We start from the raw sequence: 17,829 nt of genomic DNA on the forward strand, positions 1-17,829 counted from the left end.
TTTCTTCATGATTGTCCTGAACATTCACTTTTTATTACAGTATATCCTTATTCATGATCCTATAATAGCAAATGGAAAATAAATATTATAATTGGTTCATCTGGAATCTAAAATTATGTGGTTGTGTTTACGTATATTTTTATTTTTTCCCCACCTTATTTTTTTCTTGCTTTTGTAGCATCATTTCCTATAGTCTCTCACACATTTCTCTTCTCTTAACAGCATCTGTTAGTGTCTTATATCGAGGAGCATCTGCGCTCACTGGAAGAGACACGCGGTGCCCTCCAGGCAGAGATTCAGGAGAACGTGGCCCGCGGCGAGGCACTGGAGGTGCTGGTCTGTGAGCACTGTCTGCCCGTGGAGCTGGAGAGGTACAACCTGTTCATAGGAGACCTGGAGAGGGTGGTCAGCCTGCTGTTGTGCCTCTCCGCTCGGCTGGCCAGGGTGCAGAACGCCCTGAGCACCGTGGACCAGCACACAGATGCTGAGGAGAAGGTGAGGGACCAAAACCTTTTTTTTTTTTTTTTTTTTTGGGGAGGGTGAGTGGGTTCATAAATTAGGTCTTGAGGTTCGGCTGCATTTTTGTATGCTATTAGAAACAGCTTGGAAAAACTTGAAACTTTCTGTGGATGGGTAATACATTTCAGTGAGGTATTAATTGGTTTAATTTTTTGCAGTTGCATAATTGTCTGATCGTAATGCAGCTGCCAGCAGGGATTGTTATGAAAACTCTGCTTGTTGGTGCATTCAGTGACCCTCCAAAATCGGAGATTTATGCCTAATCCTTTAATTTTTGGCTTTGTTTGTTTTTTTGTTTGTCTTTTTTTTCTTCCTGCCAGAATGACCAATGAGCACAGTGTTTTTAGTAACCAGTTTTCAAAAACACTGATTATTCACATCTCGCACAAGCTGTAAAACTCTGTCCATAAATATATGAATCTAATTTAAATTTATCACCGCTGCCCTTTGTGCCTCTGTGCCTCTTACCCCTGAAGTTGTTTACACATACACACTAATGCATGCGAGTAAAGCAAGCATCCTGTCAGCGAGTGCTCTTCGTGGAACATATCGTCATGTAACTTTGCGGATCTCATGATTCACTGCAGCTCATTTAGAGCTTCTGGCGAAAAGACGACTGCGGCTGGCTGCTCCCATGCCCCAGCTATAGTCCCATTCTGTTTACTTAAGAACTGCAAACATGCCACTTGGGAAAAGTTGAAGGGCGACATTAATGGAGTCAAGGTTTCTCGCTATGTGGAATTCAAAAAATGCTGTCAGGTTTATCTGAGTTTAATTGGCCATTTTTGGCTTATCTGTGTTTGAGCCCGAAGATTTATCAGACATTTGACGATAATTTCTCACATACTGCAGTTTGATAAGGCTGCACTTAAAGAGTTTGTGTCCAAGTGGTTTGATATATTGAGAAATAATTACATGCATTTCAACATGCACCTGAAGGAGCTACCATTCACTAAAATATGTTTACTGCAAGTTCTTTAGGTCTTTATTTCAAATACAGTTGTATTTACTTTCAAAGTCTCTAAGATCATTGTGTCACAGGATCTGACCTCAGCTCTGTGTCCTCTCTGAATATCCTGTTTGATTGTGTGTCCCAATATTTTCAGCATCATTTTATGTTTGCATGAATGCATTGGATTTCTAGATTTTTCTCCTGAAAAGGTTCTTTGTTAATTTGTCCATCTGTAAAAGCCCGGCTGGACGTGCTGCATACTGAGGGCTTGTTAGAGGCTCATTTGTTTTCTTGCTGTTATCAGCAACGCTGGTATTTACACTGACTCACCGAAACTCCAGCCCGGTTTCGATGACATTTGTATCTACCCTGCCCTCTGTTGACACAAGGAAACACTGCGCCTCCTGACCTGTGGCTGTTTTAAACATAATTGTACAACTTTCACAGGTTGAGTGACGTATTACCTTTTAAATTTAAATAAAAAAATATAATCCAAAAATTGTGGTTAAAAAAATAAAGCTTTTTGACGTGATACATTTTCAGATTTTCTATTACATGTCTTGATATTCTGTCCTTTTTGTCAGCTTGGTACACATTACTGAACATTCTACATATTCTACAATATTATACATAACAACTTGCACCAGAATATGGCTGAATAAAATCTACATCCGGTATAATTAATCTCCTTTGTCCTCTCCCTTCATCTCTCCACTCAGCAATCTCTGGACAGTCGCCACCGTCTGCTGTGCAAACAGAGGGAGGACGCCAAAGATCTGAAGGATAACCTGGACCGGAGAGAGAACCTGGTCTCCACCTTCCTGTCACGCCAGCTGTCCTCCGAGCAGCTGCAGGACTACCGGCGCTTCGTCCAGACCAAGGCCTCGCTGCTCATCCGGCAGAAGGACCTGGAGGAGAAGCAGAGGCTGGGAGAGGAGCAGCTGGAGGCTCTTTCCAACAGCCTGAATCTGTGAGGGAGGAGGGGGGAGGCAAGAAAAAGCCCCGGATTTGATGGATGTGCTTTGCTGGCTCAGTTTGCTACATACAGACTACAGGACATGGATTATAAGTGGTCCAGCTGATATCTTTAACCCTTTTGCACCCTGTCATGACATTCCTTTTGTCCTTTTAATAGTGTGACAAACTACAGGGGTACCCATCATACTGTTCTACTCTCATAACTTAAAGGCTTCTCATGAGGTGAGCAATAAAGACTGTTGAGACTCGTTGCCTTTCTGTCATCTGCCGAGGATTGCCCAGAAGGCTCACCCACTTTCCGCCCAGTGAACGAAGACTCACCCCTTTATGTTTCCTGTGACTTTAAACAGAAGGCCGAAACTTCTTCTGTTTCTCCGTGTGCCTTGGTATTGGTGTTGCTGTGGAACGTTTTCCATTAGAGCTGCTGTGTGGAAAGTTTGCGTCCCTTGTTAGCAATTCAGTAACTGTCCTTCTTTTTTTCATTAAGATGGTAGCGCTACAGCCCTGTATCTGCACCTGTGGAAACCTATTATAAGCTTTAAACTTGTATTTTGACCAGTGAGAAGGCTTCAGTGAAAGATGGGGGCTGGTGTACTGTATCATGTCAGTGAAATGTACAATAGATGTAGTAGATTTAATCTTTCTTTCTTTCTTTTTTTTTTTAATGTTCTTATTTTTTGAATATGTTTCAAATTAAGGCACTAAAAACCAAAAAAGGTGAATGAAAAAAAAGCACTTTGTAATGATACATAAATGCACATTTCTTTAAATCAGATTTGTTTTCAAAAGTAATTTCAAGTGAAAGCCTTACTCCATCCAGTTAAAAGAATTTATTTGACGTATTTTGTTTGTTTTTGTCATTCATTTTAAATAGGATTGCTAAAATTGTGTTTTATAAAAAGGTACATGAGCACGCCCAGCAACAGTAAGGAATGTGTAGAAATACTTTTCCAACTAATTTCATTCTTCATGTTATTAAGTTTTGATGATTTCATGCTTGAACAACTCCTCATGCGGAGGTGCTAAACCTCTTTAAAGCAGTTTAAAAGTAAGCAACAATTATATCACTGGGTATTTTCTCCCAATGTCCCTTTGTCACAGAAGTGACACGTGATACTTGAATACATTTTTTTTTTTTTTTTTTAAATAAGAGGAACGTCCACAATCTTCACTTCAGGTGTCTTAAAATAATTTTCTATTCACTACCTCCACAGTGTAGCCCCTTTGAGACACATGTAACCTTTAAAGTTTATTTAAAAGTACACACTAGCATCTAGTTTTAAAACAAAAAGCTGTTCTCGATAGCCCTGGATACACACTCTTGAATCATATTACATTCCCCACAAAAGTAATCTTGCATTCTGTGTCTCCTCGTTAATATTTGTGATTAGCTTTGATAGTTTTATTAATTTCTTTTGTACTGAATCCTCAACCAGACACATCGGAGAGTTGTTTAAGAGTGATGTGAGCTGTTGCTCTACATCAGAATATCTGCAGCGTTTGTGTGTGTGTGTGTGTGTGTGTGTGTGTGTGTGTGTAGACGCTTGAGATTGTGAATGTCTTAAGAGGTTTAAGTTGTAGAACAGAGAGACAGAACTTCCCTCAGTGTCAGCAAAACTCCTTATGAAGTCATAAAATGATCAAAAATGTTGAAGTGATCCAGTGAATGGGTCTACTGTTGTGTATGTGATATTTATGTAAATGTGACCACAAAGAGGCAGAGCATCATTAGCAGCCTCCACATATATATATAAAAAAAAATATCATTTATTGACTAACACAAAATGTCAAACAAGTGGACAAGTAAACAATTAAAAGCAGGTTTCCCTCAGAAGGAGGAAACTTCTTCTACCCGGAAAGATATTTTCATGTTTTTTTGCTGAACAGTTTCACCACTTCCTAAAACATTTCTCTGGAGATTTACAACTGTGTGGCTCTCAGTTTGCTAAACAAATGTATGTTTGTTTTGGCCATTGTGCTGACGCAGGGCTGAGGGGGTTAGAGAGACTCTCGTGTTGTTCACTGCAGCCTGCTGGAATTTCTAAAGTATGCAAAAGACCCAACATTTTGCAGAAAAGAGGAGACCAGGGGGGGAAAGTGAGGAAAATACTCCCACAGAGGGAGCAGCACATGGATAAATACTCATTTCAGTTGTTACCGTGCGCGTGCATACAGCAAACGATAGACGACAACAGAGGTTGCATAAAAGGGGGGCCTGTTTTTGAAGTAGGATTTTATTTGTTTAGTTGGGGGGTTTTTGTTTCAAATACTGGAGGTGTGTGACATTGATACGAACAGAATCTGTTTTAAAACCAAGAAGGAAAGATATATTTCAGTCCCAGCTGGTGGGAGAGACATTTCTAAATCCACTTTTTTCTGCTATGTTTTTTTTCTGTTGAGAGTTTGAGTTGTGTTTTTGTGCCTGTTTGGAGTTGTAAATTCCATGATGCTTGTAATATTGTGCATAAATTAAGCTCTCCCTCTCATTCTGGTGTTTCACATTTCTTCTGTTTTTCCTCCACAATGAACTTTTCTAAAGTCAAAGGGGCATTTTTGCCCAAATTTGCACACACTTCACTCACTAGCAGCAGGAAACAGATGCAGACACACTCATCCAACCTGAACAGTAGCAAATAACAGGTACAGGCGAATCACACTACGTGCAAAACATGACAGACTATACATAGACCTGCAAATACAGGCTATATCAAATATTTATAGTGTGATTTTATGTTTGGATGTTTCTTTTTTTTTTTTTTTTTATTATTTCATTCAAACTGATGAAATACTGGTATCTACTGACATATTCTGGCTTTCCTCTACTAAAGGTCTGAAGTTTCCTCAGTAGTTGAAGATTTCCAGGTTTCGATTGTGTTCGTCTCAGAGTCCGTCTCTGCCCTCTGTAGGCACATCGGTACACTGCCTCTGAGAAGCCAGTAATTCACTGTCACTGCACTGAACTGGCAGCCAGTATTCTGCAATCAGTGTCTTCTCTCTACACTTTATGGAAGATTCATCATCTGTAGGGGTGAAAAAAAACAACCAGGTATTACATCTTAAAAATGACATCATATAAAAAAGAATTGTTTTAAAGCATGTAGTACTCAAATAGGCTGATGAGGACAGAAATAATACCTGTAAATGGAAGAAGGGGAAACTGGGTTGTATATTTGACATACTTATTCTCTTTATGAGCAGCCACTTAGCTAGCTTAGCAGAAAGACAGGAAACAGGAGGAAACAGTTAGCCTGGCTCTGGCAGCTAAATCTACTTTCCAGCACCTCTAACGCTCGCTAATTAACATTTTATATCTTGTTTTTGTCAACTTTGTACAAATTACACAAATGAGATATAATGTGTCAATTAGTGACCTTTAAAGGTGGTGGTAGGTGGATTTTGCTATCAGTCTTCATGCTAAGACAAGCTAACCAGCTGCTGGATCCAGTTTCAAATTGATTAGACAGACGTGACTGTGGTGTCAATCCGTTCATCTAACTCTCTACAAGACGGCAAATAAGCTTATTTCACAAAATGTTTACCTTTGCTGAAAGAAAAACCTCAGGTTTTGGTGCTCAAAACTGACAAGTTGAGCGGGATTTATTTCTGGTAACCAGCCTGTGTCTTCCATCTCTCTTGTCTCTTTCATGCCTCATTCTCTGCCCTTGTTTGTTCAGCCTCACAGCGGAAGGCCGCCCAGCTTGTTTGTCAGCTACAACAAATGCTTATTAAAAGAATGAACAAAAAGGATTTGATGTTGGCAAACCCCAGGAGGGCAGTGAGAGACACCAGAGAGCACTTAGCGTACTTTACCAAGTAAAAAGCACCGTTGATCATATTCCTACTGAAGGCAGTAGGGACATAAAACAGGGAATTGGAAACTAGAAGATCTTTGTCATACATTACTTGCATGGTAATTAGGTTTAGCGCTGTTACAAAGACAGCGCAAGCGATGTAGCATTTGGTGTGTGTGCGCTGCTGACAACAAAACAGGAGGGAACAGGATGGTCTGAACACTGCAGCAGCAGTGCTGTCACACTGCTGGATAATGAGGAGCTTTGCTGCTGATAATCACTGACTGTGTCTTTCTGTCTCAGCAGTGACGCAGGGAACTGGAAAATGGTCGGTGAAACACAAACTTCAGCTGTGAATCTACACCATGAAGGGGCAAAAAGTGTGATTTTATTTTATTTCTTTATTGCTTCATGCCACCAAGTAACTGTGTCAAATTGGTCATAATATACAGTGTCTGCTGGAAGTCTAGAAGGTTATTTATCAAAGGCGGATGACTCAGTAATGACTCTGCCAGGTGCTCAGATTAGTGGCTTCAATGCTCAGTTTTCAGCCTGAACTCTGAACCCGCCGCCCGCCCGGAACGTCAGCGCGCCGTCAGTCTCCTCCTCCAACCTTCTCATTACACAGCTCAGTTATGAAGACTTAACAAAGCTAAACTGCTGATTGTAAAGCTGTACTGGTTTTATAGCACCCAGATTTATTGCCTCTACGTTACAGCAGATGTTTCTGTCAGAGCTCTGCTCTCATTAAGCTAATTTAAGGCCAGTTTATAACTATCTGACATGCACGGAGGACAATAGTTTACAATGAAACTGCATTCCAGACCCTCCATACCAATAGTTATTGACCCTGTTAGGTGTTATTTAAATGATGTTTTACCATTGAGGTCATATTCTGCCCCTCTCATCTATGTAAATGAGAACAACATAAAAAATTAACAATTCACTTTTACACACTAGGATCTCAACAATAAACATATAATTGAATTTACCTATTCCCAACAATGTCATCACACACTGAACAAAGGATCCAAGGAGAATATATCTCATGACAGGTGGGAGATAAGACGTTTGCGTGAACCTAAGTTCATGTGGACTTTGGTGGACAACATGGCAGCTATGTCTGGCCTAATTTTTGTTGCGTCATTAATTTCACTTTTTGTACGACTTTTGATTCATTTACTGTTTTATTTTGTAGTTGGAGTTCCATGTGTGTCCATTGTACATTTACTTCCTGTCTTTGTCTTGCCTTTCCCTCCTTGTTGATTGTCTGCCCCGCCCTAACGTGTTTCACCTGCGGTCAATCACCCTTGCCTCCCTGGTGTGTATTTAGTCTGTGTGCTCCCACTTGTCTTTGTCAGTCTGTCTGTGGAAGTCCAGTTTGTACTCCACTTCCCTCTGTGGAGTTTTTGTTTGTCGTGCTGCTGAGTTCCTGGATTTTATGTTTTTTGTCCCTGCCTGTTTTTTTTTCTTGATTCTTGTTTTTATAAGTTTCTTTCTGTTATTAAAGACATCTTTCCTCACTAACCCCCTTTTTTTTTGGCTGCATTTGGGTTCAGTACTTCTGACCAAATGTGGCAATACTTGAATAAAGGGAGACAAGTTCAATCAAATCCTACTCAACACCAACAGACACTGATTGCCTGGTTACCCTTTAAAGGGATGAATATGAAGCTTCAACTAGTAGCCTGCATCTATCTACTGAACACACGGACATGAAAGTGGTATGGATCTTCTCATCTAACTCTCAGCATGAGAGTGAACAAGTATGTTTCCCATAAACATTGAGCTATTCTTTTAAACCAGAAGCACATAATCATTCAGAAATGATGCTGGGTTGTAGTCAACATAATATGCAACCTTAAAGGATTCTTAAGTTCTTGGCAAGAATAAAAAAAGAAGATTGATATTCTCATCTCTGCATGTTCAGTACCAAGCTGCAGCCATGAGGCAGTTAGCTTAGCTTAGCTTAGCATTAAAACTGGAAGCAGGGCCTGACTCTGTCCAAAAAGCTCACAAATTAACGCTAATTAGTACATTGCGTTTCATATGGTTAGTTCACTACACTGCGGGAAATTCACAGGTCAAAGCATCGTGACAGCATGTAACGCTCTGTAATATTTATGTCTGCGCATGGCTTAACCAAACAAGACACAACATGTTACTTTACAGCTGTTTAGAGGAGACTATCTCAGTCATTGTATTACTTAATAAGCTCTTTCCATGGAAAGCCTACAGTAAACATTTTTAAACCTTAAACAAGCCAACAGCGTGAACAGATTAATTCATCAACACTCATAAATGGACCAGTTTCAAAACATGAATCTCTACTTTTGGAACATAAGTAGAATCTACTTCTCACACTCTTCACTTCATTGTATCAACAGTTCATTTTTTATAGTGTAATTTAACATCATGTTGTTCCTGACCACGTGTTGGCGTTTCTCCTTGCAGCAGCAGCAGCAGCAGCAGAGAAGACCATTTGCTTAATAAAACCCAGAGGCTTAGAGATGAAACATCGTCTTGACGTAAAGACCATATATGCTGTTGGGGAAAATGATATCATGAGACACGCAAGAAACAGAGGGAGAGGACTGGAGGCGGGGACCACAGGATGCATACCATTACTAAATTCTGCCATTTCTTTTTTCTCCGTCTTTTTTTTTTTTTTCTTTTCCTAACAAGTTGCAACTAAGCATGTCATCTTTAGCATCTTGTCGACTCCTAGTTGGTGACACTTAGTCACATCTGTCATGGCTAATGAACCAAAACAGACAGGAAACAAGGCAGATAAGTGAGCCCTACATGAATGCTGCTCTTCAACTTCTTGTCCTCTGCTCGGCCTGCTGGGGCCGGTGATGGCATTAACGCACACTTTCAGCCACATTCGTGCAAACACTTGCAAAACACACACTCATCCCCAGACAGCTGCTTATCTGGCTGAATCACAGCCACATGTCAGAGACGTTTTGGCACGCGCAGGGAGCGTAACGATTTATGACGCACCTGCACACACCTTGACCTCTACCTTTTCTAGTTACATTTATTGTAATTCAATGAAATCCAGTGTTTGTTTTCTTGCAGGGCAAGTTCACAGATTTTTATTCTTTTTTTTATTTATTTATTTTGTTGCTGTTACAGGTTTGATTCACCCTTGAGTCAACACATCCATTTTTTTTTTTTCAGTTCATGCATGTTTGCGTGTAGAAATTGAGAGCATGACCATTTCTCCACTCTCGGTTCAGTTCTTACTCAGATGAAAACAGAAGAGAACAAGTAAAATCTTGATCTGTCTGTTCAAAATGTCTTTGAAATTCTTGTTAGTATTTTTTTTTTTTTTAAATCAAAAATAGACATTGAAAGGATATTTTGAAGACATTTAAAACAGGCAATGGATGGAAGCTCAGTGATGTAAGAAATAAATAGCCTCACCTGTGCTGCTACCTACTGGTTTCAGTGCTTGGTGCAGCTGTTTTTTTTGTAACTCTTAATTTAGAAAAAGAAATGGAAAATTCACTATAAAACAAACATTAGGCCTACATCAGTTTAAGTGTAACGATAGACTGATAAGCCGAGGTCTTCAAGAGGCAGACACCACAGATGATGATTAATAACATGACTCTCTGTATCCACTGTAATATTTTCTGAGTCATGTTTGATTCACACCTCAAAACACAATCTTAAGATACAACTCATTCAGGTAACATGATAAAACTAAAACTCTACTATTACTATTACTACTACTACTACCGGCATCATCAATTCTTCATCAAGTCTCGATGATTTGATTTCCGTTAGAGGGAGATATCTGTTTTTGCAGATGTTGCTTTTACATTTTACAAAATTACTTCAATAGTCACTGCTTAATCATCACTCTCACCACACACCCAATGTCTGACTCTCATATCTGATAGAAAATATAAATAAAACACAAACAGGAAAAGAGACACTGATTAGCTGATTGATTGATTCTCAGTTGATTTCATTGTTGAAGAAGGCCCAACAAAAATGTCAGTCAAATTCTTTGAATGTTCTTGCTGTGTTCTTGTTGTGTTTTCACACTATTCCCTCATGAAAATAAGATGACAAAAGAGTTTTTCCATCACATAAAAGCATCCGATATGACTCTTTGTCTGAAGCCGCCGTTGCTGTCTTCTCTCTCCTCACTGGGGTCGTCGCTCAGCGAGTGAAATCCTAGCCTCTGCTTGTGCTTCTTCTTCTGGCCTGCCACGTGTGGCTGGAAGAGACGACTTATTGAATGCAGGCCCTTGGAGAGATCCGGGAACAGGTCCAGCTCGTCTTTCTCCTGCAGCGCCTTGTCCTGAGCCTGCTGGGCTTTGGGTTCACCCAGCATCTCTCTCAGAGTCCCAGAGATGCCTTTGTGCAGATAGTGGTAGGCCTTCTTCCCGCAGTTGTCCCTGATGCTCACATCGGCCAGGTACTCTCCCACCAGCATGGCCATGATGTACTCCTGGTCGTGCAAGGCGGCAATGTGCAAAGGAGTGTATCCGCCATGTGTTTTTGCGTTAACGTCAACATCAACTCCTCCTTGCCTTGACAGATCAATAATCCTCACAAGCATTTCACTGTTCCCACACTTGGCTGCCCAGTGCAGAGCAGTGAACCCTGTCATGAAGTCCCTCTTCTCTGCCAGCTGGTTGTCTGTCAGCAGCAGGCCGTAAACCTGGCTCCAGTGGCCGGCGGCACACTTGACCAGCCATTCATGCTCTGACTGCTCCAGGGGAAGCGTAGAGGGAATCCTTGTGTCTTTGTGCTCCTCTGACGCCTTGGTTGTCTTCACCACCCTCCTCAGCTGGGGTGAGCTGACGCCACTGCCTGTCTCAGCTGAAGAGGGTCTTCGCTTTCCCCTGGAGGCATCCAGTTTTGGACTTTCAGGAGGATCATCTGGGTCCACCTTCAGCTTGTGGATCTCCACCCTGGTGCTGCTGGGTGGCATTCTCAGAGGCAAGGCGTAAGGTTTGCTCTGGATGGCGGTGGGCTCATTTACTGCACCCCTCCTCGAGCAATTATCTCCATTTGTACCCTGTTTCTGGATCTCAAAATTCAGCATCCTTTTAACCCTAATATTAGTATATTTGCTCCTCTGCAGTGCTAGCTGTAGAGGAGACAGTAATTCTGTAGGATTGTCACCACTTTCACTTGCCTGTTCTGGATCAAGTTCAGAGAGAGATGACCTCTCCCCTCTTGCGCCCTCAGAGCTCTCAGTCTTCTCTTCAGTCCGCGCAGGTGGGCGCTGCTGCTCACCTGTCAACGGAATCTCTTCATTCTCAGTCTTTTCCACACGGCTCTCCGCTGCAGTCTGGACATTGTCCAGCAAATGCTGATACATTTTCTTAATGACAACATACCGGTCACCGTCGATTTCTTTGACGAAAGCCACGTTGTTGACAAAGGTCTTGAAAAGCTCCCTGTTCCGCTCTTTTTCTGCGGGATCGACGCAGTCTATTGAACCTTTAAAATTACCCACCAAGTCGGACTTCTTCATTCTGCCTCCCTCCGATAGGAGCAGAGACAGGACGGATTCTTGCGTCAAAACCATTACTAAAACTATATGGGCTTTACGCAGATTTTAGATAAAACTTCTTAACTCCAACACTCACACTGTATCCTACTCCACCTTTGTCCTGGTGTCAATGCGGTAGCCTTCACCTGGCCGCTCTCCTCCTCCCCACCTGTAGGAGTGCTTTTCCGGAAAAAGTGCAGACGTGGATGGAATTTGAATAATATATGCAAGATGTTTCCCTACTGGCCCTACAGTTTTGTTTATACTTTATTTAGAGGTATTTACATGTAAATGAGAAATACTTTGAAATAGAAATTATATATTGCATTCATTTACTTATACTTTAGGTTATCAGACACGTGAAGAGTTATGATCATAGGTAATATAATACAAGAAATCTTAATAATACAACAACTTCTATCACCATTACTGCTACTGATAAAAAATAACTGATAGAAGCCTTATTTGCTGTCCTCCCTTACACACACATATACACACAGACATATGTACATAACAATAATTTATAATGAATTCTGAGTAAAATGTCTTGATCAGTTTATAGAAATAGGGTCTAAGAAATACATTTGAATAAATAACCATATTAAAGTATTATAAAATATGTTTCTTTTGTCTGGCTATCTGTAACTTTATTCAGTTTATTAAAAAAAAAAATTGTTTGTTTGTTTGTTTTATCAATGTCATTATCATCACCAAAATCCAGTACTATTGGTCAGGCCCTAAAAACATAGATACAGCTGCAAAAAGTAGGAGTCCCTAGGGCACCCAGGCTACATGCACAGTCAAACAGTAGCCTACAGTACACATAATACAGGAAAACTGGTTTTATAATTGGAGTAAATTAGACACAACAATAATGACAAAATAGCTCCTTCTGATTGGCTAAGTCACATTGTAGTAGAATTAATCTGTGACCTCACTAATTCATGAATGCAATGTCTTGAGAAGGACACATCTACAGTTGGCTACAGTGAAATGATGATCAGGTATTTTATCACCTCCACCGTTGACACACATATTTCTGCCCCCACGCCCCCAACCTCTGTCGCTCTGTGGTTCTGCTCGCTCCTGTCCTGGCTTGCAGTGTGAGCAGCTTGACATTCCTGGACTGAATGGGAGTTCCTAAGAAGTGGCCATATTGGAACCTATCTATCCCGCCCCAAAGATGTCACCAGAACGTCAAGATAGTTCACCCCCTTCTTTAACGTAAGTAGAAACGTTGACCATTATGTCTCTGGTTTACCGCCAGGAAACACTTCAAAACGACTTTTAACTCCTCCAAATACAAAATTGATCAACCTTAAATCGGCAAGCCCCCTTGATAATTAATGAGAAGAGAGGATACTATTAAAATCGTGACTATTCGTTAAATGTATGGCGCGTATGAGGAACATCTATCTTACCTGACCGCTGCTATTAACTATGTTTGCCGACTTCTTTTCATACTACACAAGCTACTCATCAGTGTTTTTTACTCATATCGACTCCCAGCCTTAGTCAAAAATAAGAAAAGAAACGCTTTAGTTTGCCCGACCGAACGAAGGTGAAGCGAAGTAGCAGGGAGTCCTCTTGTCACCTAGCTAGCTGGTAGCCTCCCTGTCCAGTTACCAGCTCTCTTCCGTCTTGTGTCCCTCTCCTCCCGTCTCTGTCAGCTCAGCTCAGTCAGTAGTTTGGCAGGCTAGCACGGAGAGACGAGGGCTGCTCCCTTTCGCCTCTGCTCGGTCTGCTCAGCACACCAACACCATACATTCCGCACCATGGCTGCCACGGACGTTGACGTATTTTCGGTGAGTGAAAGCCACGGCACTCCTTGCCGTTTCTCCCATCTTTTTGGAAGCGAAAACATTGCAGCCACGGGGAGTGCACGGTTGCGATTAGTAAAAGTGTGGGTGTTAGCTGCCGTGTGTGGGTATGTAGCTAACCAAGCCTCCCCCTCCCGCTTTTGAAGCCTGTGATGTGGGCTCAGCCGAGATGGTGGAAGTGATTGCTGTGATGGTTTCTTTCACTAAAGACAAATTAAGACAACGGTGTTATTTTGACTGTATTAATGTTGCGTTTTGTAACGTTTATTTCTGTATCTGTAAACATGTATGCGTTGCTGGGCATATGGGTGTAGGGTATGGCACCATTAAACTGTTTACTTGACGTTATCAGAAGTGGCTATAAACACAACACAATAAGGGAATGTACGTTACTGTATCATGTAACAACAAATACAGTGGTTAGCTAGCAGATCAAAATACTATAAAATAGGATATCGCCGCTGTAAAGTCACTATTGTGCACCACAGACACAATTGAAGATGTATTAATTGTATTTTCATGTTGTAAAACTGCAATATTGTTTTGAATTACTAGATAGCAGTTAGTACTGTATGATGAGACTCAGTCCTGACAATGTGTTGACATGTGTTTCCTTTTAACTTCTTGTTCAGGGGTGCAAAATTGAACTTTTGTTTGACTCATAATGTTATATTTACACCTAAGGCAATGCCAGTTTTACCAGCCAGTTGCTAAACAGGCTGTGGCTACTTTGCTGATGGCCTGTATTTCTCAAGGCAGTACCTATTGCACATCCCAGTAGTAGGTTGGGCATAGGAGTAGATGAGAGTGGAATGCATCTTGTAGAATATTCATAGTGACAAGCCCTGTTGTCAGTCAGGTATAATCCAGTAGGTACAGTATCATGATGTAATACCGGCCAGAGAAAGTGCATTAACATGTAGGCAGCTCTTTACATCAAGAATTTGCAGACTGTCACACAACAAAGCGTGTATTAAGGAAAACTAATATCATAGTGACAAAGGAAAACGCACAGGAGGAGATTTAACAAGGGTGATTAACTTTTTGGCAGATCCTTGAAGAGATTGTTGGGGTGGTGAATTGGACAGTAAGGAGCACTGAGCTGCAGGGATAAAAAGATTAAGAACACACTCCAGGCCACTCCTTCCACTTATTGGTGTAACACATGTCTGCAAAGAAAGGAGCGGATCCAAAAATGAGGATGCAGTGGATATTGCACAGTTGGCATTTTCTTAAATCAGGATCATGTCCAAGAAGGGGTACAGGTTGCAGAAGATATTGCAGACGAGCAAATTCTAAAATGTCTCTTTTGGAATACAAAATTAGAGGGTTGATTAATGAGAAAATGCTGAGAATGCAGTGAAAGAAGCCAGCGTCAGGAGCAGCATAGTTGCCTGACTCTCTAACTTCCTGTCTAACTTTCTGAACTAAGTGAGACCATATTGAACAAACTGACGTGCGTCTGGCAGTTTGTGTAAAGGGCACGCTGTTAATTATGTGCAGCTATTGATAGGGATGTGTGGTTGGTTGCGTTGTTGGCCCACATCAATCCCAATCCAATGGAAGCTGTAGCTTTGGGTTAACTTTCTAGGCCAGAGCCACTCGAGGTGATCAATATAGCCAACAACTTCCATTGTTTTTTTTTTCACCCACTGATTGCACTGTGTAGCATAAAAAAGATGCTATTCAGTTAAATGGTTATGTAATGAAATGGCCTATAACGTATTTAGCATGTACAGTGCTTACTGACCCTGAAGAGTATTGTCGCTCCTATGAGGCCTGGATGCATGAAATTAAATTAGCTTCATAAAGTGCTTAAAGGCAAGACACATGGAATAACAAACTATGGGAGAAGATGCTTGTACTTTAAAAGAGTTGCTTTGCTTGTTTGTGCTGATTTATTATTCACATATTTGCTCTAGTTATAGATTTATTCACTGATTAATCAGAATAAATCTGCATTTGCTCATTTTAAACAAGTCTTAGGACTTAAAACACGTTCCTTTACATCTTACATCTTACCACTGCTTTTCCCATGTTGTTCATTTGTATGTTGATGAGGTCAGATTGTAGGTCAGATTTACTCACTGTTATGTGTCAGTGTTGTGTTAGCTTTACATAGAACATATAGGCCAGAATCGCCTAGAGGCAAGTTTGTCAAATCCAGTATCGTAGATGGATAATGACAGCTGAGCTCCAGCCTCTGTGCTAATGAGTCAATATCCATCTATAGAATATGTTTGAGTTTTCTCGAAGACAAACTTGTAGCTCCATATTGTGATGCTTACATAGATACTTTATAATAACTTGCATACGTTCTTTTACTCGCACGTTACAAGGATCCATATTTTTTCCTTGTGTTCAGTCTGTGATTAAATCAAGTTCACCTCCTCCATGTTGTCTTTTCCAACAGCATTCAGTAATGAGCATAACTAGTCTAGATCTCGCAACAAGAATGTATTTTATCTTACTAAGCACGTATGAAAGCTTTACATGCATGTGAGAGAGAAAAGCTTACCAGATCCAGGCAGGTTTTGCCTCTAATCCATAAAGACTTTTAGCTTGTGGCTAATAACATAACTGACAACTATAAAAATATCTCTTTTTTTTTTTTGAGTCAGACTATTTTTTGTCAGTTCAGCGATAGTAAGGAAATGGTGTATATTTGAAAGGCTCTATAAAGATGAGTGTGCTGTACATCTGTCTCGTAAAATGGTTCCTGTCTTCTCTCCCGTCTGCCTCACTCATTTCTTTTTGTCTGTCCTGTTGGGCATAGATGAGTGATAAAGCTGAGCAGCAATGTGACCATACAAATGTTGTGCATGAGTGTGAGACAAGATGCATTTGATAAAACAATGATCAGATAAAAACTTTTTTTGTAATTGTATATCTATGCTTGTGGATTCCTGTGGATTGCACACGTCATCTGCATCTCAACCGTCAACATTTTTTACCATTACTACATCGCCGCCAGCAAAACTAGCAGCAGGAGAACAGCTACAGCACACACGTGCAAAATCTGTAGGTGTGGTTAGTGCTGACAATATTGCAAAAACAACTTAACCAAGTATATTTCTTGTATGACGACATAGGATAAGCTGTAAAATCCTTGATAATGAGCATTAATACAACAAAGCCTCTCAGATCTCAAAAGCATGATGTGTCAGTCCACACACAGTGACACTTTAGGGCACATCAAGCTACACTTTCAGAAATCTACATGACCGTCATTGGACAGGAAGTACTGAATGTGCATGTGGGTTTGTCACTGAGGTTTTCATGTGGTCTTCTACCCTCACGGATGCTAAGTAATATTTGGCCTGCATCGCCAAAAAGCCCCCAAACTGACATCCGTTTGTGACACCAAATAAAGCTTATTTGGCTTGCAGAGAGTACACTTTAACAGCTAAACTTAGGCCCAGTTTCCCAATTTGTTAACCTACTACAACAGGCTAATGGTATGACCCATTCTTCAGCTTAGCTCGAGGCACTCACAGGTCTCAGTTTAAATGTACATTCTATTGTCCAGCTAAGTGCAGGATATAAAGGCAAGTCAGTGCCATTACTGTTCAGTATTAGATCGTGTCACGGTCAAATATATACAGAAGTCAAGCCACAACAATGACAATAAGACAAAATATAACAACATTTTCAGTAAAATATTTTTGCAAATAGCATAGAAAACTAATTAAAGTCCAAATCTAGTCTAAAACTACCAGAACCCAAGTCAAGATAAAGACATCTCTGTATCAACTGAATGTTTTAATATAAGTAGTTAAACACAATGTGTCAGAGCCCAAGGTGACGTCTTCAGATAGCGTTTTCTGTCAGAATAAAAGTCAAAAAACGCATATATTTAATTTACAGGCACATAAAACAAAAACAAAGAGTAAAACATCGCATTCGAGAAGCTGCAACTAGTGAATGTTAGGTATTTGTGCTTGATGAGTGATTAATAAGTGATAAGAGAAAAAAATCGTTGGCATTTGATCTGGCCTCGAAAACTGAATGTGAAAACCAAACCAGTTCTACACAAAGTGCACCTCAAGTTACTGTAAATATTTGAAGCCTTTTCCAAGGCCTTTCCTCTGTGTATGTCCCCACACACGCATCAGTTGCAGCAGTAGTGTGTGTCTCAGCCTGTCAGGTTGCTGCTGTCTGTCAGGTGGAGGCTCACTGAGGCAGACACCAGCTGCAAATACAAGTCAGACACAGGTCGGGTGGGGATTGAGGCCTGAAGGCGAG

The 17,829-nt window shown here is 40.7% G+C and overlaps 3 protein-coding genes across 6 annotated transcripts in view; 2 read left to right on the plus strand and 1 right to left on the minus strand.

The window, feature by feature from the left end:
• shroom1 (shroom family member 1) overlaps positions 1–4,935 on the plus strand; it is a 33,126-nt gene extending 28,191 nt beyond the window's left edge. For all 3 annotated transcript variants that reach the window (XM_056397288.1, XM_056397287.1, XM_056397289.1), the window contains 2 exons: positions 223–495; positions 2,191–4,935. In XM_056397288.1, coding sequence (XP_056253263.1) covers positions 223–495; positions 2,191–2,445 — 528 coding nt within the window. In that variant the 3' untranslated portion in view covers positions 2,446–4,935. The remainder of the gene's footprint in view (positions 1–222; positions 496–2,190) is intronic.
• A 3,185-nt stretch (positions 4,936–8,120) lies between these two features.
• On the minus strand, positions 8,121–13,275 carry LOC130182943 (ankyrin repeat domain-containing protein SOWAHA-like). Its single transcript, XM_056398172.1, has one exon. It carries the CDS (start codon positions 11,798–11,800, stop codon positions 10,343–10,345), a length of 1,458 nt encoding a protein of 485 aa, XP_056254147.1. The 5' UTR covers positions 11,801–13,275; the 3' UTR covers positions 8,121–10,342.
• A 133-nt stretch (positions 13,276–13,408) lies between these two features.
• The window catches only part of septin8a (septin 8a), a 39,585-nt gene continuing 35,164 nt past the window's right edge, over positions 13,409–17,829 (plus strand). For both annotated transcript variants that reach the window (XM_056398173.1, XM_056398175.1), the window contains exon 1: positions 13,409–13,569. In XM_056398173.1, the coding sequence (XP_056254148.1) occupies positions 13,540–13,569 (30 nt within the window). In that variant the 5' untranslated portion in view covers positions 13,409–13,539. The remainder of the gene's footprint in view (positions 13,570–17,829) is intronic.

The sequence above is a fragment of the Seriola aureovittata genome, chromosome 15 (assembly GCF_021018895.1).
Source record: "Seriola aureovittata isolate HTS-2021-v1 ecotype China chromosome 15, ASM2101889v1, whole genome shotgun sequence".
Classification (NCBI taxonomy): Eukaryota; Metazoa; Chordata; class Actinopteri; order Carangiformes; family Carangidae; genus Seriola; species Seriola aureovittata.

What these genes read in the sequence shown, in the direction of transcription:
- LOC130182943 (XM_056398172.1), bottom strand. Translation starts at nt 11,800, where the DNA reads ATGGTTTTGACGCAAGAATCCGTCCTGTCTCTGCTCCTATCGGAGGGA.